At 33.7% G+C, this 26,977-nt stretch overlaps 1 protein-coding gene across 2 annotated transcripts in view; it reads left to right on the top strand.

The window, feature by feature from the left end:
• LOC116774935 (C-terminal-binding protein) overlaps nt 1-26,977 on the top strand; it is a 50,591-nt gene that overhangs the window by 22,540 nt on the left and 1,074 nt on the right. Inside the window, exons 3-13 of one of the 2 annotated variants that reach the window (XM_032667722.2) lie at nt 13,644-13,895; nt 16,877-16,939; nt 17,733-17,860; nt 22,505-22,764; nt 23,767-23,898; nt 24,075-24,274; nt 24,389-24,488; nt 24,690-24,820; nt 25,857-26,012; nt 26,194-26,281; nt 26,740-26,870. In XM_032667722.2, coding sequence (XP_032523613.1) covers nt 17,778-17,860; nt 22,505-22,764; nt 23,767-23,898; nt 24,075-24,274; nt 24,389-24,488; nt 24,690-24,820; nt 25,857-26,012; nt 26,194-26,281; nt 26,740-26,870 — 1,281 coding nt within the window. In that variant the 5' untranslated portion in view covers nt 13,644-13,895; nt 16,877-16,939; nt 17,733-17,777. The remainder of the gene's footprint in view (nt 1-13,643; nt 13,896-16,876; nt 16,940-17,732; nt 17,861-22,504; nt 22,765-23,766; nt 23,899-24,074; nt 24,275-24,388; nt 24,489-24,689; nt 24,821-25,856; nt 26,013-26,193; nt 26,282-26,739; nt 26,871-26,977) is intronic. The other variant, XM_032667723.2, reaches the window with a different exon arrangement.

Here is a 26,977-nt window from a genome sequence, read left to right as displayed (position 1 = left end):
TACGCCATTAGTATTTAATTTTTATATATAAGAGTTTTTTATTTTATTTGTTGTTTTGTCTTCTATAAATATTATAATTTGGTGACTGTTTTGAAAGAACTTCTGATTATTATTTGAATATAATAATAATAATGTGTAATCAATCGGCATGTTATAATAATAAATATTTATGTTTTAATACATTATATTCTACATTATATTATAACGTTCATAGTTGTAAGTGTTTATTAAATTTTTATAAATATAAACTGGTATGGGTTATACTCGTGCAGATGTTACGTACAATAATAGTTGTGCATTGAGTGATTTACATTGTTCTCGACTATGACACGCTACAAGCGTTAGGTATGGTCTGTGACAAATAGATTTTATTTATTTTACAAATTATCCGAGATAAAATTAATTTCTCTGTTATTTATATGATGTTTAAGTTTATTTTAGATTGTCCTTCATCAGTATATTGATTCATGAAACGAATTTATATACACTAATGGTAATTTTTAAATCCTTATTCCATGTATGTAAATATCAAACAATCAGTTTTTCCATATAAACGTGTAGTGTTTATTTTAAACTGTTCACACAACGCAATTGTTTAGCTAAGCGCGTGTAGCGAGATGTGTCGCTGGTTCACGGCTCGCCGACGGTCGCTGTTACCAACCGGGTGGCAGGGCTGTTGTTTGATGGGAAATGTTATAAATTATTTATTGAAATGTCTGTGTGTTTTTATGAAGTAATCCCTTGTCGGAAATTCATATTAATTTGTACACCATACCCGTGAGAAATATTTTTTTTTGGATGAAAAATGTATTTTTGTTTCTGCAAATATTCATGGTATATTTGATGGTATGTCAATTGTATTAAATCGTTTTAATTTTATGTCATTTTTGTTTGTGCTCTTCTCCTTTCATTACAAAATATGTTATGTTTTAGTATCGAATATTGCTTAAGATTATTTTAAATTATAAATAGTTTTTCTGGTTCTATTTTTGTAATTGACGTATGAAAAAAAAAAACTTCATACAAATAAAAGTAATATTTTTAGTCTTTACATTGTGTATATGTACAATGTAAAATAATTAAGACTTCTTTGTTCTAAAAGACACTTATATGATTTTTTTTTATTTAATGTATAATAAATATAATTAACCTTAATGCGACCTCCTTCAGATTTATATTTGTTATGTTTCACTAATAATATGAATTTTGAAGGAGTTTGACTTAGCAAAGGTTTGTATAGTCACACTACACACGAATCTCTCGAAATACTATAATATGTGAACAGTTTATATTTATAAAATTTTAACAAACACTTAGAAGATTTAAGAACGAAAACCTGATAACGCTCCGTGTGTAGTGTGATGGTTCCATACCTAGTAAGTATGTTGTAATGACCGGTGACAAGCGGTGTTTTGATTTTCAATGTAAGAAATTTATAAAACTGGTAATTTTTTAATGTAACCCAACAAGTAGTTTAGTAGTACGCAAAGTATTTGTGATATAATGTAAATATATGTAGACGTTGCTAGTAGTATGTTTGACTTAGTTAAAGGAATTTTTGTACAGACAAAATCGTAGGAAACGTCCTGTTAAAATATTCATTGTATTTACAATGACACTATAATTCAATGTTAACCAATTTAATGTAACGGTAATAAAATAAGGTTTATATATTGTTAGTGTAATAAATTCGTCAGTCCCACTCAATACATATTATTATCGTTGAGGTAAACGGCAAACCGCTGGAGGCTTCACCGGCTTCTCCTCAGCCGTATATTGTTCCGCTTATCATGAGTGAGTTTTAACAACATTCAGTATTAAAAGCATAAGGTCTATATAAAGTGGGTATTCTTGAAAGTGAACACTAAAAAGCGCTTGGTGAAGCTTCAATTATTTGTTAAAATATCCTGGAAATTGCAGGTTCTAAGCCAGTTCGTGTTATTTAAGTATCTTAACATTGCTTAATGTTCAGAACATACACATACCAGCTTATTGAAACGTATTTATATATTGTTGCTCGAAGTAATTGATTTTTCTCTCTCCCTCTATCTGCCTCTAGATATCCATCCCTACATATATAATTACAGCTAGCCTCGACTTATAATTGTATGAAATTCAAATGAACACGCCACAGACTGTGACAATCCCATTATATCCTCTTACACAACCAGCTGATCAATTATACCAATTAATTACCTATTCAGTACTAGCAGACGACAAAATAAACCAGCCGTTAAAGACGTCAAGGTGAATACTATCATCAAGGGAATGTAGACAATAAATGTACTGGAAATAAACACTTGAATAGTTTGTACCGAAACAGTCAGTCAGTTTGTGTTCCATCATCACTGACAGGTGATACACATGACATCACAGACGCAGATATGTGTTAAGATATGTTGGAATTGTATACAACGTGTGGTATATAATGTATAATTAAATGCTTCATACACTTAATATATATATATTATGTCTATTAACATACTATTAGACAATTATATTGATTTTTAAAGTTTTATCCTTACTATGGCTATGACGTTATAATTTTCGTATATTTTTTCTTCATCATTTTCGTTTGTCAAATCGTTAATTAATTTGTCTATCGCTTGTCACCAAATCCAGTTGGTTTTACTTAAATTGGCAGAATATTTCTCCCCTCTCAGTATATTATATACCTATAAGTTATATAAACTAGTTATTTTGTTACATATAATTAATTAGATTATAATTAACAGTCATAATCGATTTGTTGAGAATCGAATATTGAAATAATATAAAATATAAATTTAATGGGACAACTTTTTAAATTAGTTAATATGTAATTTTAAGAACTGAAAAGCTTAAGACTTAGGACTTTAAGTGACTACTGGTTGAAGATAAAATTTATTAACGTAAACTAACTGTTACGATGTAAAGAGAGTCGGGCGATAATACGGACGTGTGTGTATGTGTGTCTGTATGTATGTAGGTTCGTGTACCTTATAAACTTGCCGTCACTACGGGTGGCCCGTCCCGAGCTCTCCGCGCAGGGCCGGTCTAAGTTTAATTATTATTGTTACTTTATATACGGACCTCTGAGAATGTGCACAGATATGCCAGCTTACGACACAAACCCATTACAATATATCACACTACAGTCTCGTTAGGGATGATTCATACCGTGGAGATGTATGGAGTATGGACGATTGTCCTGCAACTCATTTTATATATACATATACAATAATTATTTTATCACTTATAATCGAATATAACTTTGACTTGTCCATGAACACGTGATTGTTGCCAAGTCATTAATTTTATTAATCGCGATAAGGGAAACAGTATAATGTTTATCGGAGCCATTGCTCTGAGGTTTTATTGATTCTTAATATACCTTATACATTTTAGTGAGTGACGTATACGTGTTATGTATAGATTAAATAGTTTTATAGTTAGTTTAGTAAATTTATCTATAAGGTAGTTATCAGGCCTATAATAATAATAATAATAATAATAATAAAAATATGAATTATATTTATATTTTTAAATATATCGTATGTTTTATACAAAGACTAAGCTGGGTATATTATATTAATATACGTTATTTTATAAAACATTTTATATAATTTATGTATAAAGTGTTTCCCAACTTGTCTCCTTAATAATACCTGATCATAAATGTCACAAGAAATCTGAAGAACTATCCCGCGCAGACTTCTAGAGCCGTCATAAGGAAGTTGGAAGCGGCTGCAGCTCGGAGCATTTTAAGCTAATTTAAATTCACGTTACAGCTATAAATCAGCTGATAAATGGCTACGTGGTTCACTTAACCTATCTAGATAGACTAGATTTAGTTACACTCTATCTAGTATTATCCTCAGGACTTCACTCGTAGAATTAAATATTATTATAAAGACTCTAACATCACCAGCATTCTGAACATTTATTATATGATAGAAATACATACATAAATAATACAGAAATACATACATAGACATACCCTCTATTAAAAGTATTTAATGACGTCTCAGAGATTAAATACAATATAAGTACAGTTTAAGCCAAATGTTAAATTCACATGCACACATACATAAAACAATACCCACGACCCTGTAGATCGGATAAAATACCGTGTTTATAATATATTTATAATAATATCGGCAAGTGGGGTTTTCCTTAACAATATATAAAATATTCAAGAAGCAGTCTATGAAGTGGCAATCGAATATAGGATATGTCTGGATATAGGAGTGTTGAAATGTTTTATTAATCTTATCGACTTCTCGAACTCCTTGGTGGTACAAAAAGGTGTTATATAATATGAATATTCACATATTAAGAAGCGTTTTTATAATTTTAATAATATACACTCAATGGTAACATAGCAAATTATAAAATACCAATATTTTTTTTTTACATATTTTAAATGTATACAGGGATATGTTAGAGATTCAAATTATAATTTTTGTAAAAGTAAATTTAAGAAATGATTATTTGTAAGTTAAAACAAGTTTAATAAAATTGCTTGTTTGCTGCAAGTCGTCCCACGCAAGACGTAAAGTTACCGCATACAACACTGAATATGTACTGAGATTGAACCCGCAGCATCCGGGCTTTCATCACGGGATGTGTTACTGCGATTGGTCTGTATCAAGTATAGGTTTTTAGTTTATCATATTATTTTTGATCAACCTAAATTTTTGTAACTACTATTTATATATAAACGAGAATTTAAAAGATGAAATCGTGAATTATATATAATGATTTAGTATATTATATATATGTATAAAACGACGTCACCATTGATAACAAAATAACCGAATGAAAATAAAAGAACTAAATTGAAGTGCGAATGAGTTTATTATAAGTTAACATTCAATTTGTATGCAGCTGTATAGTGTTGAACTCTGCACGTTCGTGACCTCGTTTCAAATAGTTGAAGACGTTTTTAACACTGTATAAGTATATAAATGTATATGTAACAATATATATGAACACTACATAGTCTTAGAGTGGTAAGTACTAAGTACTACTAAAGGTAATACTCGGCCTGCTAACTCGTGTTTGTTTTTTATCAGCATGCCTACATTCAGTGTTAAACAACCCTTACACATTGTGTGTGTTAATTATTACGTACGTTGAATGTGTTAAGGTGTTAGTTTAGTAGGCATGTATATATGTGTGTGTGTGTGTGTGTCGTGAAACCGGACTTTGAACCTTCTCAACGGAGACGAGTGAATGCAATGAATGGCGAATATTACAGTCCGCGTCGGTAACTAGCCATCAATTAGCGACTTGTGTATACTGATATATATCCATTTATATGACAGGATATATGTTTACATTTGTTTGTACTCCTTGAGTGCTTCTAATGTTAGACTAGGTAGGTACTCGGACCTGCTGGAGTATGTTTTTATAATACGTATAAAGAAATAATTATGTTTCCTCCTCAAAAACGACGAATATATATATATATCTATACGAACAAATATTAGACAAACTCTACGCATTTTTAAACCTGGTAAGGTTTTGTAAGAGAATTTATTATTAAACTTTGTACGAAACATTTCGCCTTTTGAATTAACATGAAATACGAATGAAATAACCGACCCAAACGTCTAATACGTCACACGTTATCTTTAAAATAATATTCAGTCGAGTTTTAAAAAAAATTGATAACAAAACAAAAATTGAGGTAAATAATAATCTTAAACTCAGGTAAATGATACTGTGTACAACAAACAATAAACGCCGCTCTCCGTGATATACGCGAACCCGTTTGTTTTAATAATTGTTCTTTTATTTTTGTTAACGTTACAAACCATGGGAGACAATTTGCTCCTTTACGAGCTGACTAAGCTTATGGGGTGGCTGTTTTGGAAACTGGCCCGAGGGTGAAGGAACATGTTCCATTATACGACGGTATTTATATACAAATTCTTCAATGTTATTATTTAATATATATGCACTTAACAACATAATGATAAACGTATTTTATGTGTCCATCAGCGATATAATATGTAAAGGAAAATTATAATAAATTTTATATAACATTTTTGTAATTAGCCTCGATACTATCACCAGTAGTAAACAAGTAACAACAGGCATTAAAAATGTATGTCGGTCGTTATTGAACGGACACATATAACATAGACAACGGCGCTGCTTCGAAAGTCGGTAGAAACTTTGTTGCTACTTCAATAGTAATATTCATGTTGAAGGTTTTACGCTCTCCGGCCGTCTCGGCATCCGAAGTTGCAACTCCACCATATAACTTTGATGAGACGGTATAATTAACGAAATGTCTACAACACACTTAATAATATTGTGAACAGCAGTAGAAGACAGTGTTATTGTATAACCTATAGTTCTCCGCGAAAAAAAAAACAAAACAAAAAAAATACAATCCGGAAATTTTAAAAATAAATTCTTCTTCCAAACCGTCAAAACAATACAAAAGTTAATATCGTCGCAAAAATTTTTGGTACAGTGGCCAGAAATTCAGTGAATAGGTTTGTCTTTGCAATTCGTTCATTGTTCGAGAGCGCTTCTGTGGAAACGCTGACGGCGTAGTTTTGTTGCCAATGGCGTCAGTCCGACTCACACAGACTTTGATACTGTGTATCGATGGATTCGGTTACTTAATAAATAAATTATAACAAACTCATCATATAAATAAATACATCGTTATTGCTATCTCATTAACTCAATATAAAATAAATTTAAACTTTCTTAGATTGCTATATAATTGTTTCCGACTTCCTCTGAACGTCCATTAAGTTTGAGCACAATTTATTGATCTGTTAAACAATACCAGCGGCCATCTTTTGAACACCTCACTCCGCCAAGTAACGGATTAGTTAGTTAAAGACTCGCCGCTTTCACTTCGCAACTGATGTAATATAATGTCTTCGATATACACACAGTTTATGGTTTTATAAACATTTGCAAATATTATATATGTGATCGTTATTATTGTTATATATAAGATGTGGTTATAATTGTGTGTAGTATCAATAGTATTAGTGGAGTTAACGATATCTGTAGTATTGTCACATGGCACGGTCCGGCGAGGAGGAGGGAGAGAGTGAGAGAGAGGCTCGGGTTGAACGAACCCTGAGCGTCCCCTCTATTGAACGACCGTCCTCTGTACACGCTGCACGCTACAAGCTACAAGCTGGTCCACTTGATACTTGATACACACGGTTATAACACAATTGACGTACTTACTCACTCACTCACTCACTCACACACTGACTGACTGACTGACTGACTGCTCAGAATTAACACAGCGACCTTATAACTTTGAATATGATATACTATTTCTTGAGACATTATTATAATGTAAGGTGGCCGTTAACTTAAAAAGAACCAACTAACTACACAAAATGTCTTCATTATTACGTCAAACTTAGAAATAGTTTTTTAATTTAATAATAAATCGTACATAATAGTAATACATATATGGGAATAACTTTATATGCAGGATGAACAAATAATTCTACTTTTTAAATTATATATTACTGCAATGTGTACGTGTGTATCATAAAATAAATAACTTGCGAGAGAGGTGTAGTATATACATTTAATACGAACTTGGAACATTAGTCTTATAGCCTTAAATTTATTATATAACAATGTATATAGTTGACCGTTTATCACGTTCAATGAGTACAATTGAAGTGTCGTTAATAGCTATACTATAGTTGTCTTGTGTATGTGTGTATGTGTGTGTGTGTGTGTAAGATAGTACAAATTGGAGCGCATATGTATGTGTAGTCGCCGTCTCTCGCTAAGTTCTCTAGTTGCTGAACTAACTTGAGCGTTCAAACTAATCCGTCAAAAACACGCTACATACTACACACACACATACAACACGCACACACACATAGAGACACGCACACACACACACACACATATATCTTTAGTTTTAACCAAGTTTCGTTGGAAATTTTGCTCGTTAGAGTTTCCCGTGAAGTAAAACAACTCGTCATATGATTATGACTTTTATATGTATTTTTATGAACGAGATCATAACACATCGGTGTGTTATGATGTGCTTTTATTTTGCATTAAATACAACTTGTCGATTTTATTTTCTATACAAACTACATATAATGGATGAATGTTTATAAATGATACTAGTATAAATCTATTATTCTTACTTACTTTATGGTTATGTGAATATGTTGTTGGTCTGTTGTTATTGAGTGGTAGACAGTACTATAACAAGACGTTCCAACAGCTTCAGTAGGCGACCCGAGGGGTCCATTTAGTTTTAAGACAACCTTGAAACAATCGTATGCAACTGTGTCACCTGTCCCGTCTATGTGTGTATCCGTGTGTGTAATCTGTGTCCATACTGAGCCGATATAGGAAAGTAACAAACAGACAGGAGTCAACTGGGACGCGGCGGAACTTTGTTGCAAAAGATTTAATGGAAGTTAGTCCGCCTTTGTCTAAGTTTTGAACTCGCCGCGCCGCTCCGTTCATAACTCGCCCCACCAACAGGGTTGTCTCACATTGTTTTGATGTTGTCAGACGAATAATTATAACATTTAATGATTTCATTTGTGAATTTTATAATTAATCAAGAATACGAGGCACGGTCTTACATTGATTTGAAATGAAAATAATATACGTGGTCGCAGTATAGTAGTGAGAGTTAGGTAAAGTATTAAACTTTCAAAAAATTAAATTCAGTGTTAAAAAATCAGTTGTATTAAATCGTATTGAGCTTCGATCCGCGAGACTATACATTCGTTTCGCCATCGCCAACCCTAAACGTAAATATATATCTAGGGGTTAGAGTGGAAGAAAGTTTTATTGGTCGTGAATTTCATTATAAGTTTGTTCTCCGCTCCACTTTATAACGTCTTTAAATGTGGTTTGTTATCTAATTTGTACGAATTATTATAACATTTTGATAATTAACAATATGAATATTTGATATATATAAAAAATAGATTCTGTTTTATTGTATATAGATACTATATTGTGTTTTCATTTAGACAGGAATGTCATATTACTAGGAAATTATGATTACGAAATTAGGTTTGTATACACTGTTGATATGTTATAATAAACCGAAAATATGTAATTGTGACGATTGTTTATTGATAGGATTATAAATTAAATATACATAATTAATTTCCATGCTTTTATTGATGACTATAAAACTACACATATTTTTTGTTTTACATAGACTATAATCATTCCTAAATATTATTTATATACATGAAATGCTAAATAAAAACTTAAATTTTGTTCCTCGTTATCGAGTCTAACATTTATTTATACATTGTTAAATCGTCCTAATAAAAAAAAATACTTTTGTAAAGCAATAAAACTGTTGCCTATCAACGGGAATTTGTAGAAAGTAATCTATAAAGTATTTGTATTTAGTAACATGACGCCACAGAAAAGCAACCGGCCGTAGCGGAAAAAAAAAGAGGGAAGTATAAAGAAAACGAAGGCGACATCACGTTCTCAATTCACCGAGATAAATGGTGGCCAACAAACGTACGGACGCGGACGGGAGCTTCATATATATACATATATATAGTTAGTGGCTCTGCTTTGCCCTTGTTCGCAATCGATAGTTCAAAGAACCGCTCCCCCCACCACCCCACACCCTTACCGCACCGACCACAGCGAACGACTTGTTAGAGGACGACGGATACAGTGACTACTGTTTATTTGTCATACGTATTAGAAGTGTACGGAAAGTGACCAGCCAGGGATAGCTGTTTGAATAGAGGAATGTTAAAATAAAGCATTACTGATAGCATTTATCAGCACAAACAACTATCGGCCACGTGGGTGTAAAACGTGGCATCAAGAATGGGTTAGCTGTTTTTACCTATCGTTAATGTAATGCATTCACCCGCTCACAATTTTTAGTATGGTATAAAATATTATAAACCAATCCATTCGGCAATTTGAAAGTAGCGAGGTTCTTCCTCGAATAGGTGTCGTAGTATGCGCTCGGAATAATAATCGTGTAACAAGGTTGGTTCCGTTCGTGATGAAACTTACATCTAGCCGACTCGTACCTGCTGCTCTTTGATATTATGAGAGAAGAATGTGCCTTGGATTCTCTTTGATACTGCGAATGAAAATAACTTTGGCAAAAAAAGAAACAATATAGCTCTTAACGAAACACGATATTTGATGTAATATAATGAGAATTTTTTGATTTTGCTCCGTTTGTGAAATTCCTTAGTTCAGATTACATTAAGTTTTGTCTCGTCCAAAAAATTTATTCTCTAGAAATGATTAAAGGTATTCATACAATTAAGTAATAATATGATTTAAACACTAGTTACTTTATACTCATTGATCAAAAACTATTTAATATTTATTGACTTTTGGTAAAAAAGTTTCACGTATCTATGTTTTATTTTTAATTTTATATTTGTATCTATGTTTAATTTTTAATTTAATTTATCATAAAACTATATACTTTTTAATTTAAAGCAGACGTATAGAATTCCTTTTATCGCTTGTTAATTGTAATCTAAGGGAAGATTTGCTGAACACAACTTTATATATAACGTCTTAAATACCTCAAATGAAAGAAGAAATGTTTATTACGAAATGAATGTTATTTTTTTGTCTGTCTGTTTGTTAAGATGCTTCTCTGAACGGACGGACTGTGATCGGTAGTGTTTCAATTAAAACTTTCCCCGGACCGCGGCTGGCATCACTTACAGTGTTGTGCCGGGATAGTTTCTCTTTATGGTTATTAATATTATATTTATACACTGTTAGCGTTTTTTATACATTGTTTTAGTTTGGACTTTAGTTGTAACAACTCCTAACTTTGCATAGAACAAGCGGTGAACGGTGCCGTGTCGTTTGAACTGTAAGTCATTTACTTAAAAACTCTATATATTTTTGTAGTTCAGATAAAATATATCTAACGCAAAGTTTTTATAAACATCCGATAAAAATGCCGAAACTGGATATATCTAGTTAATGTTATACATAACCGCTTGGGGTTTTTAATTTAACGAATTTTTTTTTGCATGTTTTGTAAGGTGATAACATAACATAAAAAATAAAAATACCTTTTTAGTTCAATAAGACTTACTCTTGAATTGGTTTCGTATATGCTCTATATTTATTTGGTTTTGGTCTTTTTAATATTGATTTCTTCACGGCTTAATTTTTATCTTTCTGACATTTTCCATATTATTCTCATTATGTTACGTTCATACACAGAGAGTTTAAAGAAATTTATAATACATTTTATATAAATCACTGTTATATATAGGTCAATGTGTTTGACCATATTTTTGTTCGTTGATAATTTAATATCAAATATAATGAAGTCGTATTTGCTAGATGTTTGTTTATATTTGAATATTCATTTACGATATGCACCTGGCACACATATATACATTGCTGATAAAGGGAGATGTGTATATATGTGTGTGTGTAGAGTCGACACAATACTTGTAACGCCAGAATCGTAAAGTTTACATTGTCTGTACAGCGTTTTATGGATCGTAAAATATTGTCTCCTTAATGCTATAAAAATAATCTTTTGGAGTGTTCCCGGAGCGATATGCGGACTTTATGTCCTCTTACTATGTACAGTTATCACGACTTGGTCGTTTATAAAACACATACCCGGCTGTTAGATGCGTCGGTGATCAGGGGCGTGCACAGAGACTTGAAGTAGGGTAAACAGAATATATGATGGAAAAAAAAAATTAAATTTTCAGTAATTCCAGTACTTTCTAATGAGTTCAACCGCTGACTAGGATGATGATCATTTGATGTTTGTTTGCTACTGCCCGAACTATACTAGAAAACGTTTGGTCTCAGAAACTCGTCCAAAAGATTTTGAAAGAATAAGAGTAAGTACACGGGCAGAACACCAAACACGACGCGAATAGGCATTTTAAGTTTGAATAAGCTCTGAATTAAATTAATCGCGGAAGATAAAACCGTTGCCCCATCATAAGTTTGAGCAAGTCATTTATTTAGACAATTAAATTCCTCTAAAACATTGATAATATTCGCTCATAAAGTTCATAAATCCGATAAGAAATAACATATATATATATTTTATAAATCTATCAATTACCTCTGAGCCACGAAGGTACCTTAAAAAGATTACGAGCCGGTCGTGTCCATTAACATCAAGAGTTTCATCGATCAAAATAGCGACAAAAAAGTTTTACTTCTTTCGTTTTTTTATCTCCACGTACATTACAGACGCGACACTAGAAATTAAATCATTTTGAATTCCATTCGATAACCCCGTGAATGAGCTGCTCGACGTTGACTGTAAATGGGACGCCATATGGCCATTATATTTTGATAACAAATCAACAAGCTCAAGTAAAATTGCCTCTATTTAATGAAGCGGATCCGTCGTGACCGCGGGAAGCTTATACTTGTTTAACTACAACACAGACTCTATCGATCAAACGTTTGAAAATATTTTTATTCTTTCACGTTGTGCCTTTCAATGTCTAACTGTTTATTTGAACTGAACGCTCTTCTCTCCTAAAGTTTGGAACTTTAAACAAGAATCTATGTGGTTTTCTGATAGTTCATGCTTGGCTGCAGCTTTATGAAAATTATTTAAATTGGAATATCCAGTGCGGCTCAAAACTTAATATTATTATTTGAAAACAACAAACAACTAAAACAAAATAGCTTATGTTTTGTAAACAACCTGCCAGCCAGTTATAAGTATCATATTAATTTCGATTAAAGCAACGAGTAACATTACCTTTATTTTAAAGTTAAATCTAAACTTGATGACACACACCTTCCTTTTGTAATTATTTTAATTTTATCGTTAAACGACAACGTTGAAAATGTACTCGTAATTAATGTCGCTTAAACACACATCACCAGCACAGAGCTCACAGCTATAATTTTTCATAATTCCTAAATACTTATTCACTTGCACTTATAAAGTACAGCAACATTACAGCAAAAAGTCGAAAAAATATTTGTATGATGTACCGACAAATTAAACAGTCCCATTTCATGTGACAATCACCTCAGTTTCGATAATGTTTTGTACGAACCAGGGTTAAGGAAGCAGTGCCTCTCAAACACTAAAACATACACAGTTTTCACAGACACGTGGAAAATTATTTTTTTTGCATACAACACGAGCTTTGTAGATCGTCCTTGACAATATTTGTATGGAGAATATGCTTATGCAGTAGTGCTTATGGTCACTCAGGCTCTGGAGCGGCGGAAAATGTTTCTCTTTACGTTGATAGCCGGCACTTTTAACAATTCTACCAAATCATGAATCAATTCACATATTAAATGTATGTAAACCTTCGTATTGCGTCATGTATGATTAAAATTAAGAATTAAAGAATGTAGGTTTAGTTGTTGTATGGGTAGGGCCAGCTGTTCTTATTTGCATATGTGGTGTGCACGCCGCTGCTGATGATGATGCCTGCGTGTCACTCACCAGCGAGCGAACACTGATAACATTCGCTTGTAGTATGTTAATGTGACCGCGCGGTCACGGACAGTGTCTTGCATAGTGAACAAAAATTATTCTGATACAGTACATTTAGATGTTCACTAGTAACATTATACAGAACAGTACATTCCGTGTGTTACTGATAGTTGGCATGTTGTGTGTTATTATCTAAATGTATGTATGTCTGTTCCAGGTGACCAGTGACAGTCGGACGTCGTACACCCTAAAGTGTACAAGGAGCCTGCGCCTGTGTGTGTGCGTCTGTGTGTCAGTGTGTGTGCGTGTGCGTGTGTGTGTCGGTGTACCCGTGTGTGTACAGTGACTGTGGCAGTGTGTGTGCGTGTAAAACGCGCGTCCGAAGTGGCGCCGACGCAAGCGTCAACTCAATGCCGGTGTGCCGATGGATCGGTGATCACAGCCTGACTACGTCACAAGAGCAGCGCTGGTGAGTCGATATACGCATACGGTTACAATACTACATCTATATATATAGCATGACCACTCACAGTTCAACGGTAACAATATAGTGTGATTATTATAAATTTAATTTCTCGTCAACAAGAAACTCTCAACTTTGAATTATGCTCTTTTTGTATTTGAATTTTCATACTACAAGTATTGCAGTACTTCACGATGTTGTAATATGGAAACATATTTATAAAAATTTTCAATGAGATCGTCAACGTAAGTGCCATCTATGACAAATTAAAACGATACTTTTGTAATATAATACAATAGCCCCCACAGCTATACAGTTAAAGTTATAGGAAACAGATAAAACATTAAGTATATATTTTTCGCGTAGTTTCATACAAAAGCAACGTTAATTTCAAAACGAATTTGTCATTTTAGATAGAATTTCTGTGTACCTTCCGCCCACCTCTAATTAGAGAGATCGCTGACTCACAATTGGCTCCACGAATTCTTTTACCATACCTTAATATTCTTTACAAATGACTGTTAAATTTATCTCAGACATGTACTCTTTATCTTAACTAACTGTAGAGTTTGTATATATAATGTTGCAATCATAATTTCTTACCAAAACGTAGGTATATAATTTAAGTTGAAAGTCCCTGATAAACTGATGTTTAGTTTGAAGAAATTAACAATAAGTTTAAAATTAATGAAAGTAATATAGAGAAGAGTAGAATTAAGGAAAATGTTCTATTCCGTAAGAAAACTCATAATAATGATCACATGATATTATTATCATGGAATTTTTGTTTTGTTTTGTTTCGTTTAGTCAAATCTCATACAGTCTACAGTTCATAGCCAGCTGGCGTGTTATTCATGACTTGATTAATTATAAAGAACTACAATTTTAAGATAACTATTGATGTTATCTTATATTGACGAAACTTTGTCATGTATTAATCAACACTCGAATATCACGGCTTTTATTAAGATCTGTCTTAAAATGAACAGATACGTACGTTTAATATTAATTATATATGTATATATGTAATATACAACGCAGGTGACAGTAACGCCAGGAGGGTGAATATTATTAATACCTTCTCAAGGTCTTAGTCGCCTGTGCTCTGTGTCCGTCTGTGAAGGCCGTGCAGGGCGACCACGTTCGGGTTAAGTTACGGCCTAGCTATAATCGATATTGTGCTACATGATGGCTTATAGTTATTTAGAGGCTTTGAGGAGATTTTAACTTTTTTATCTACATTTATTTGACTTAATTTGCCATAGGTTAATACATAATAGAAATGTGTATTACTCATATATGTTTTCTTAATGAAATTACTCTTTTTATTTTCCATACATAATTATTATCAGGAGGTTGCTAACATATTATAACTATGTTATTGTTTTAATAAATTTAATAGAAAAATATTACATACACAGTAATTATTATTAAATCGTGACGTATTAATATGACAGATCCGAACGAAGTTATTGAACCGTTGAGGTTAGTAGAGTAAATTTTTAACTAATTGATTGAAATAAAATTATTACTTATTATACTTTTGCTTGTATATATAAACATATGCACATTAAAAAAATATTTGATTTATGAATAAAAAAATTGTCCAAGTTTAATTATGAGGCAATTTATTATATATAAACACTATATAATACAAATGTCTTATAAATTTTGTATATCGGCAATTAATCAAACTTAATTTTAAAACTAACGAGAGACTATTTGTTGTGTTCTTAGGAAACTTTTTTAATGCATTGGCTTTGAATAAAAAAAACAAGCTTTCAAATAATAGCAATCATAGTTTTTTCTTTGTATGTAAAAAACTTCAATTGCTTAAAAATAAATATGTAGATTTTAGAATGAAAATCATACTGTCAAATTGAGAAACCTCCTTTTTGAAGTCGATTAAAAATTCAATAACTATTAACAAGATTTAGATTTTTCTGTTTATCCCAGAGGAAATTATATATATATATAATTAATTAATTAATTAATTAATTGAATGGACAGATACACGTTCTACTGTTATTATAATTGTTATTGCTACCTAACGTCTATGTTTTATAGCATCCTCTTATAAAAGTATTGTCACCATTAGATAACAACCATATCATAGTAATCTTAATTTTGTTCATTTTAAAGCTCCAAGTGATCATGTCTTGGAGTGTACTAACGTCTATCAATACGTTGTTTTTATATATTTTTATCATTACAAGTCAGTCATGTTTGCAAATTTTTCAGTTGAGTTTAAGAGTTTTTTTTATAGTATACGACATACCTACATACAGATAAATTTCTATTAATGTATTCAAAAAATATAATAAATAAACTGTCGGGTAATAGTTTTTGCTAGACTGTGACCTTGACACTGAATAAAGTAATATATAGTCCGCATTAGATCTGAAGTAGGTCGACCTTCACACAATGTACTTATAAACGGAGAAAAGGCTTTGTCGATATGGAAATAAAAACCGATCGTCTGTACTGAACTTGGTGCACTTATTAGAGCTTATATATAATGAATACATTTGGTACAATACTGACTATACTACGAAATATATAGACGTTACATGAAAGAATCTTAAGAGGATTTGGCTAATGTTTTAATATAATTTAATGTTTTTCATAGTTTGAAAGGAATTTTTTTATTAAAATATACAGATGTAATCAATATTTGCAGACTTATATTAACATGAGACTGTTTTTATTTGATATTGTATGTGTAAATTTAAATAATATGTACAATAGAAGTTATTATACTGTACAGATAGGTCACCTTATAACGTAAAACCTTAACAATATTGTATCGACAATAAAAAAAAAATTATCATCATCCGAAACAAGAATTCGTTAAATAAAAAATTCAAATCTAAAGTCTACAAGGCGGACGGTAATCTAATCAGTGCAAACCCAGCTGTTCGTTAGACGTCATATATAAATGACTTATAAAATTATATCAGATACTTAAAATTATGTTTCTGCTCTAGGTGAAATGAGAGCTGCCAGAGCAACAACGATTTGTGAAACACAACCCTAATGAAATTGAAATTGTGAGTAGTCCTGTTGAAAGTACAATAAACAGTTCACATGCAACTTAACTTACCGGCCTTTACTCAGCTTCAATCAGCTGGCTGGCCAGGCTACTCGATACAACCGCCGCTATATATATAATATTGTTGGACGGTTCTGATATATGTTCTCTATACTTGTATCACACGTGTGTGTTAGTGTGTGCCTCATATTACTGATACCATCATAACGACATTGTCAGCATGTAGTTCATATGAATAGATACAGAAACTTTTTAAAGGCTCGATATCAACATTAAAAATGTATGTATCTTCAACAAATCATGAGAAGGACCTGTGCGATTGAAATATATATATTTTTTTGTCTCATATCACCCCTTACTTGGAACTTTTGGCCGCATTGGATCCCGTCCAAGATCCTTTGAGAAGTGTTTAGCGACCCCCCGCGGGGTTCACGAACTGCCGCGCCATTATAACATAACGTGGATACTGCAGTGTGAATGTTACGCTCAAAGAATACTATTAGATTTTAAAATTTTATGAACTTTGTGCTATATACATGAGAAACTATCACATGCGCTTTTCATGTAATGGTTAACTAAATTATAATATTGAAATCATCGCATCGTGACTATGGAATGATACTATTCAGGCATTTTTTTTTATTATTAAACAGCAATTTATTTACTCCGCTAGACTTCACGTACATTTAGAAGCAACACATTTGCTATATATATGTAGATGTAAAATTTATTTAATAAATATGAAGTCGCCCTTGAATATTTTATTTAATACGCCTCGTTGTTGTTTGCAGGTGACGCGCTGCGGAGCGGTGATTAAAGCGGCTTTGCCGCTTTAAATGGACAAACGCAAGATGCTGCCAAAGAGAGCGCGCATGGATAGCATGCGGGGTCCCATCGCTAACGGACCACTGCAGTCGAGGTAAATATATACATAGATGCACAGGACACGCAACACCACACACAAATCACTTATATAACTGTACACAGCTCACAACGATAGACCTGGAGTAAGTACTCCATCTTGTTGCCTCAAATTATTAATTATATTGCAAATGTAGTGAACACGTTCCACGCGACCAACATCCATGGCTGTAGCTAGTATAAGATAATGAAAACTCTTGCGTATTATATAATAATATAAAGGAAAATATATATCGCCGTATATTGGAAGAACCGTCTGTTGTGTTAAACATGAATCGTCATCGAATGCGATAACAGTAGTTTAACGCACTATACACTAAATATTTATTGCTTTCTGTTGTTCATACTTAACATGGAAATAATTTCCTTTGAAGTGCTATATACATTTTTATGTCAGGCTTATATATGTCGGTATATGTGAGCTAACCTTTCCGACCGACCGAGAAACTTCAGCTCACGGTTGAGATTACTTAATTGACAGTTTAATCAAATGTAGCAGAAATCCAATTAGGGACGACCCTTTAATCGGTACAATATTACTATAACTCGGTTTATGTGTTAAAGTTTTGTTACCGAATAGTTAGTTAGTTGTACATCATATAACGCTCGAGTTGATGTCTTAAAGTTAGTTTTAATAAAATTATAATATTTATCAATAAAGGTTCTTAATGTGAAAAGTTGAATTGCCTAGCATATGTAATATTCATGGTACCTATGTTTAATGTGTCGAGAAAAATGTTGGATTTGGCGGTAAGACGCTGTAGTGTAGTCCCGGGTTCGAATTCCCCATTATGTATACATTAATTATTAACCAGAAAAAATATAAACTAGTAAACTTATAAGGTGAATGACCTTTATTTGGACATAATTGATTAATTACATGGATGTCATAACTAAGTCCGTTAGACTGAAGAAAAATGTGAATTAAGGTGTGGCTTGTTTTATTTCATATACATACAAATACATATATATAAATGTATATATTGATGTGTATGCGTGTAGGTTTGTAAATAACAGCACCAATATCGGGACTTGATGGCTTATATTTGTGGTATTATAACAGAAATATTTTTTCTCCAAATTAAAAAGGTCGAAAAATAATCTACGTGAAATATCTCCTTTTTAACGTTTATCAAGAGTAAATTAAATATGTTATTTTTTCATATATAATATAATTAAGACTGCCGCGTTTCCATTTCAGTCTCCGCCTTGACCCATCTAACGTTTCTATGACAGTCTGCAATGCAGATTTGCTTTCAAATATAGAGGGAAATTATTTCTATACAACGAATTAACGAGCCGGTTAGCGCCGGCGACTGTTACTGTGACGGGCTCGGCTAAATCTCAAACGACAGTTTTAATTTTATAAATCTGGATGTTTATTATAGTTAATTTTTTTTTGGCTTCAGTAAGGAAGGCTAGAAATTCTCATACTGGTTCCCTCCAACTCATTCTTTTGAACTCTAATATTATTTGTTCTAAGGGGGTCGACTATCCTCTCCGACCATTGTTTTCGTCTGTCGGAGAAAAGTTCTCAGATGTTCCGCTAAAACATTCAGCACACCTCCCTCCTCCCCCTTCGTCTCAAACCACCCCCGTGGAATTACTTTCACGCTTCCGACCAAAACTTTATTCCAAAGCTATAATAATAATTTTGCTTCGCTAAAACGTAAGTTAAATTTATTCGTTTAATCGGACTGAAACTGCTTTAATTATACCGTCCCGAGTAGAGATCACCCCTTCCCCTCGATAATTTTGATTCCGTACCGATTCCTCTATACCCCATTCAACGTAGCCGATATTTGAAATACAATTTGACCGATTCTTCTGATATCGATTTTGAAATGGGAGACTTTGTTTCATTAGCCGCCTGCACGTATATTATTTTTATTGAATGTAATACGTTTGTATGTTAAATGATAACTGTAATATATGTTACGGTTCATTAAAACAACAACTGTCACGAACATCGGACTCGTTCTTTATGTAAATATTGTTAATAAGTTTGTGAATACAATATCAAAATCAAAACGACACATTCAGATTTAATTCTATTCTAGTTTTTAACCGCGACTTCATACACGCGGCCTTCGGAATTCCGTTTGGATAGAATAGGTAGATAGATAGGGTGACCCGGGGCGACAACTATATTCTGTGTCACGGGACATTTCAGGATTAATTACAGCATATGTCTTATTCCGATGTCTGAGCTACATTATTGTAAAATTTCATCAAAATCGATAAAGTAGTTTTGGCGCGAAAGAGCAACGAGCAGAGTCATATACGTCGCAAGCTTTCAAAAATATAATAAAATGTGTATTGTTTCTGTATAGTTTACGCTATAGGAATTGTTGATTGATGAATTGCCTGATGGAGGTGTCGCAGCAGACGGTCCCAGTGACCCAGCCAGCATATTGGTTCAAGGGAGCGTATCAGACGAACATGTGACAAGCTGTTGAGATTACACCGTGCGGTTTATTTAACAGTTTTATAAAATAAACTGACTCGGAATCAATTTGTAAATCTTGACGGCGACCAAATAGTTTCTTTTGAAAATTTTCCGTCTTAAGTTTTCTGTCTTAATAGAAATTTCAAACAGTAACTGCCCCGATTTTTTTTTATCATAAAGTTTGTAAAAACTTTAATCATAAATAAAATTAAAAAAAAAATGATAATTTTGAAATTACGTAATGCTCATAATTAAGCCATGTGTGCTCTATAGACACTTAAAGAACATTAGCGACACCGGCGTAACCACAGTTTATTATGTACGTACTTAACAAGCAGATGAGTCTGTTATGGCAAGCGAAGATACGATATATATTAGATTGTTTAATGTATTCAGTTCTAGTCGGAAACACATCACAACAGACTGTTCAGTTAATAGTTTCGTTGAAATTTGTCAAAATTTTATTATATTTATTATAATTTTTTTGCCTGATTTATCTAAGACAGAATAATGTTCTGGGACAATTTTTAATTGAATACGTTTTATGTTTTTTATTTGTTGTAAAATTGTAATAAATTATAACACAATGACTAGTGACAGAATAAGACTTACATATATGTAGTCCGTTATAATAAACTTTTTCACTTTAGCTATACATATGTATATTATATATGTCCTTGTCTGCAGCCTACACGCTGTTGAATAGATTTCTATGTACTTTTTTAGAAAATTTTAGTAATGTGCCTAGCCCTTTCGGACCTGAGATTTTTTTCTTAGATCAGCATATTTTTTTATGATTTTTGTAGTAAATGATAGTGTCATTTATGAGAAAAATATTCAAAAAATTCTATTCATAACCGGAGTGGGAAAAAAAATCTATTAACATAAAATAAAATATTATATACACTGAATGACAATGATTGGAGCCTTATCTTGAAGTATAAGTTTGTATGAAACTAGAAATATTTTAATTCTCCAAGGTATCATGTTGGATATTTTTAATTAGAACGTCCCTGATGCCTCTCACGTGGAATACCGCAGCTTCGGGACCCGTTACGTGAAAAACTTTAATTAGTAGGCATCTTACCTGTTATGTATATAATGACAATCCTACGTATTATCAACTCATAGATGGGTTAAGAGTATTTGTTACGCCAATTACTACACAATAGGGGAGAGTCGGATAATACCGAACATATATTTTGGAAAAATTTTGGTATTTAAAGAAGAAATGCCGTTATTAGTAGGTCATTTATTCAGACACATATAGAGTATAACAAATAATGCAAAATTAAAAAAGAAAGTAACTGTTGTAAAATTACAAACAAACGTCAAATACGTGGTATCGTCAAACTGATCTGATAGTACAATGTCTAGGTTTGATTGAATCGGGTCCACAATGATTGTGTTAACGAGAACTTCAGGAGACCATGATCATATTATAATTATGAAATCACTATATATATATATAAAGTATAAAGATGTATGTTATAACAACAACTTGTATGTATTATTTTTTTAAATGAGACCTCATTTTCTTAATACAAGAACTATTATGAAATTGATAAATTAAATATCTACTAGTGAGACCTCAGAGATAATCCATATATATATATATATATATATATATATTATATATAATCGCGCCCCGGAAGCAGAATTGTCGAACTTACTCAATTAAAATTTTAACCTCCAAAAAAAAAGCAGACACATTTATAGCTTGTTAAAAAGTATTTTTACATTATTTATACAATATACAACCAGACAACATTGATGATATCCAAGTATTATAATGACACAATATCATTTACCTTCTACAAAATTTGTACGGAATTTTACAAGGAGTGACGAATAAAACTTCAGCAACACATACCCTCTCCATCAGCATCGGGACGTGCTGATTAGGCTCTGGGAAGGGTGGAGGCATGTCCGGATTCTATATTTACGCCACTATAATAATTAAGAATAGGTGGATAGTTTGAAATATGCTGAGGCGCGTAAACATGCCACTCTCTCTTATATAAAACAAGTTTAATATGTATTTTGTCCTTCTTGTGTTGATTCGAAAATTTTATTATTCCACCACAAAAGTAAGGTCACAATCGTGTTACTCTATCCATCCCTCACATGTTTATTTCACTATCAGAGTTATGAATGAGCCCAGTTGAGAGTTGTTTGTGCCCGTGTTTCCAGGCCCCTGGTGGCGTTGCTCGACGGTAGAGACTGCACCGTCGAGATGCCCATACTGAAGGACGTGGCTACCGTCGCCTTCTGCGACGCACAGTCCACATCCGAAATACACGAGAAGGTGCTGAACGAGGCAGTCGGCGCTCTCATGTGGCACACCATCATACTCACCAAGGAGGACCTGGAGAAGTTCAAGGCGCTCAGGATCATTGTGCGCATCGGCTCCGGCGTAGACAACATCGACGTCAAGGCCGCCGGCGAGTTGGGTCAGTACATACACAAACGCACGCACACACGCATACATACACATACACTATAACTACTCTCGTCGACTGTAGTGTCGACCACGTGCTCCTTATATAAGACGTATTAATGAATATAAACAATAAGGTATTCATTAAAACTATTCTTAACATTCTCAACTGTTATATATTATTACCTAATATTTGTTGTCGTCCAGGCTAACAAAATGTTATTTTTGTCATTCATATTAATTTGAAAAGGAAATAAAACCCGCTCTCAAATATTTATCTGTAAAGTGTTTGTTATAAAGCTGATGTATCATTAATAATTCTGTTTGATTGCTTTTTGATTTCCTTTCTCTGATTCAAACTCGCACGGCATATGGAAATTATAAAACTATTAGTTGCACTTGTTTGTTTCACTTAACATTGTTAGTATTTTACAAGTATATGACATTTTTTTCAAATATTCCCCAACTGAGATCTCTTGATGGGTGTCCAACGATTTGTCTTTTGTCCGGTCACTAACAATCCATTAATGACGTTCTCGGACAATTGGCCCGGTGTTCGTCGTTTCTATAACCGACTTTGAAAAAATTAGGTTATGTTTATTACAAGTTTTGTATGGAAAACATTGAAACTGAAATCTCAATATCAAATTTTATAATAAATCCAATGATATTATTATTTAAGTACGGTAATTTTTTATGGCTTGTAATTTCTCCCACACTTTTATACTCTTCTTATATATATATATATCTCAATTGTTGTGATGTCCAATATATCGTTGTCTTATATATGTTATGGGTAACATTCCTATGTCTGGTTCGTTAGCTACGAGGGCAAAACATGGCTTCAGTGCTATATGTTTATGAATTATTGAAATAACTTTAACTTAGCGTCATCGTAACAATTATTCCGGATTTGGATTTAATCTTCACACGTAACGTCGTCATGTAATATTTTTTACATAATATTAAATATACGTAGAGATGGTCACTAATGATGTGTGCTGTTCGTTTCCAGGCATAGCGGTTTGTAACGTGCCGGGTTACGGCGTTGAGGAGGTGGCCGACACCACCATGTGTCTCATACTGAACCTCTACAGACGGACGTACTGGCTGGCCAACATGGTGCGCGAGGGGAAGAAGTTCACAGGTACACGCGCACACGCACGTACACACGCCCACACAAGCAAAAATACGCACACTCGCACACGCACATACACGCACACACATACACACAATGCAAAGCAGAGTAAACAATAGTATATGTCATACATGTTTATATATAATCTGTGTGACCTACATCCAGCGTGTATTTCTTTTGCCCAGGTCCGGAGCAGGTCCGCGAGGCGGCGGCCGGCTGTGCCCGTATCCGCGGCGACACGCTGGGTATCGTGGGTCTGGGCCGGATCGGCTCGGCCGTGGCGCTCCGGGCGAAGGCCTTCGGCTTCAACGTCATCTTCTACGACCCCTACCTGCCCGACGGCATCGAGAAGTCGCTGGGGCTCACCAGGGTCTACACGCTGCAGGTTGGACTTAGAATTATATATATATCGAGCCATCGATCAATAAATCTCTTAGATCATTATTAATATATGTTTGTAACCACATGCTATAATAGTTATCGTATTGTTCTGTTGCAGGATCTACTATTCCAGAGTGACTGTGTGTCATTGCACTGCAGCTTAAACGAACACAATCACCATCTTATTAATGAATTTACTATCAAACAAATGCGTCCAGGTTAGTTCACAACACAGAACGTGACTATACAACACAAAAGAACTTATATGAAGGTTTGACAATAAGAAATTGTCCTGAAATCAAAATAGAAATGTTTTTACATACAGTGATATGTTATGAACTCGATTACACATATTATTATCCAATATTTACCCGAACTCATTACTGATAGTGTTAACCATGATATATGAAATCCATCAGGGGCGTTCCTGGTGAACACGGCCCGCGGCGGGCTGGTCGACGACGAGGGTCTAGCGGCGGCTCTCAAACAGGGACGGATCCGGGCGGCGGCGCTAGACGTGCACGAGAACGAACCCTTCAACGTCTTCCAGGTAATGATATAGATTACAGACAAAAATGGGTGCAGTGTTCTGTATATCATCGAATTTACCACTCCCCACACTCACGTTAAACAAGACCGCTTACAATCAAATGTATCAAATTTGAATTCCACGCTCCAGAGAATTCTGCTGAGTCTTCTTCAGTCTAGTCTCGATAGCTCATCATCATTTCTTCTGCTGTTAGTGTCTATTCTTAGTCAAAATATCAATTCGGTTACTGTCAGGCCCCGTGTGGTGTTACTGTGCTGCGTACGCAATTCCTTGACAATAGAAGTCCTCGGACGATCGCATGCTTAGATTTAAAAAAAAAATATTAGTTTATTGGGATAGAGAAATGTAACTCGGTGAAAAGTGAGTGACACAGTGAAGATATTTGATGTTGAAGTTTGGTCAGAATGATAAGAAACCTAAAGAATAATGAACGAGTCAAATATAATGGAAGTATATTGTACAGGCTGGGGTTTCTTAACAATAGTCTCTAATAGGATGTTAGCTTCGAAAAATAGATATCAAAAGACTCGATTCATTAACAGCAATACGAAATAGATCACCCTGTATATACATTTAAATAATTTTGTCGTTGAACAATCATATCCATCGCAAGTCTCAAACATTAGTCTAGTTGTGTTTATATTGAATGATTAATCCTACTTACATTATTAATACGAGGTTTGTGAGGATGAATAGACTTTGATGGCAGTTAGAGATGTAGGTTAGACGTCTAAGCAATGTTATATAGCCAATTCATATCGGAATCTAGTGTACCTCTATGTACGGAACACATACAACAAGTATATTGTGGATGAAGACACGTGACACGGGCGAGATATTACATATATATATATATATATATATATATATATATATATATTGTTTTAACGCTCACATTTCCCTCTGATGTTAATAAGTAATAATGCGGTTTTATCTTAATTTTGGTATTAAAAAAAATCTTACTTGATCACTTTGTTTTTTACTTCTTAATATGTTTGATTCCGTCGTAACTTCATTTATACTCTTGATATTCCAGGGTCCGCTGAAGGAGGCTCCCAACGTCCTGTGCACGCCTCACGCCGCCTTCTACTCGGACGCCTCCGCCCAGGAACTGAGAGAAATGGCCGCCTCCGAGATACGACGAGCTATCGTCGGACGTATACCTGACTGTCTCAGGAACTGTGTCAATAAGGTGCGTGTGAACTGGGAATATACATACACACACACACCCAAGGTTTTAAAGTGAAAAAGTTGTATCAGAGCTTGGATATAATCATGTATGTGGAGTATAAACGATAGTTAGTGTTGTATAAAGATGAAGATTATGTGTAAGGTGTGTGTATATATGATAGCGTGTGTCTGTGTGTGTCCAGGACTACTTCCTAGCGGGCGCCGCGCCGGTGCTGGCGCCGCCTCCGCCCATCGCAGCGCCTCAACCCCCAGCGCCCGCCTACACTGAAGGTTGGTACACCACACATATAACACGAGCTTAGTAAATTATTTATATTTATATTTTTTATAATATCGTAAAGTCAGATACCAGAACCATATTATCATATTCAAGCCATTATCACAATATTTACTCCATCATTCTGAAATATGAAATGTTTTATGTATTGAGTGTATTTTCTAAAAGGTAACATAAAGATGATTAAATTATTTTTTTAAATGGGTCTGTCTTGCTTCAGGTAATATACGTTATTATTAGGAGGATGGTTCTGAGGTTATTAATCACTTCCCTGGTGGTAATGATGATCATCTAATTTTAACGCGTTATAACATTTGCTCTCCATATTACTGCTCGCAATAATATAGAGAGTATCTAAAAACACAGAACATATGAAACAAAGTTGATCCAATATATTTTTCTTGCAAGCCTTAAGATGTATGATTGATGTTTGGATTGTTTATTATTCCAGCGGGTATGAACGGCGGCTACTACGGCGGCGGGGGCGCTCAGGCCGCTCACTCCACGACGGCGGTCCACGAGGCGCCCGCGCTGCCGCCCCAGACGGCGCCGCAACCTCCGCCTCAACCGCCCATCACGCTCGTTAGTATACACACTTACAGCATATACTTAAAAGACACAACTTGTAACATACATATAAATTATTCGTCAGTGTGTGTCGATGAGTCGTTTTGTTGTCCGCGTGTTGT

The sequence above is a fragment of the Danaus plexippus genome, chromosome 23 (genome assembly GCF_018135715.1).
Source record: "Danaus plexippus chromosome 23, MEX_DaPlex, whole genome shotgun sequence".
NCBI classification, from domain to species: Eukaryota; Metazoa; Arthropoda; class Insecta; order Lepidoptera; family Nymphalidae; genus Danaus; species Danaus plexippus.
This window is presented reverse-complemented; position numbering and strand designations above follow the sequence as displayed.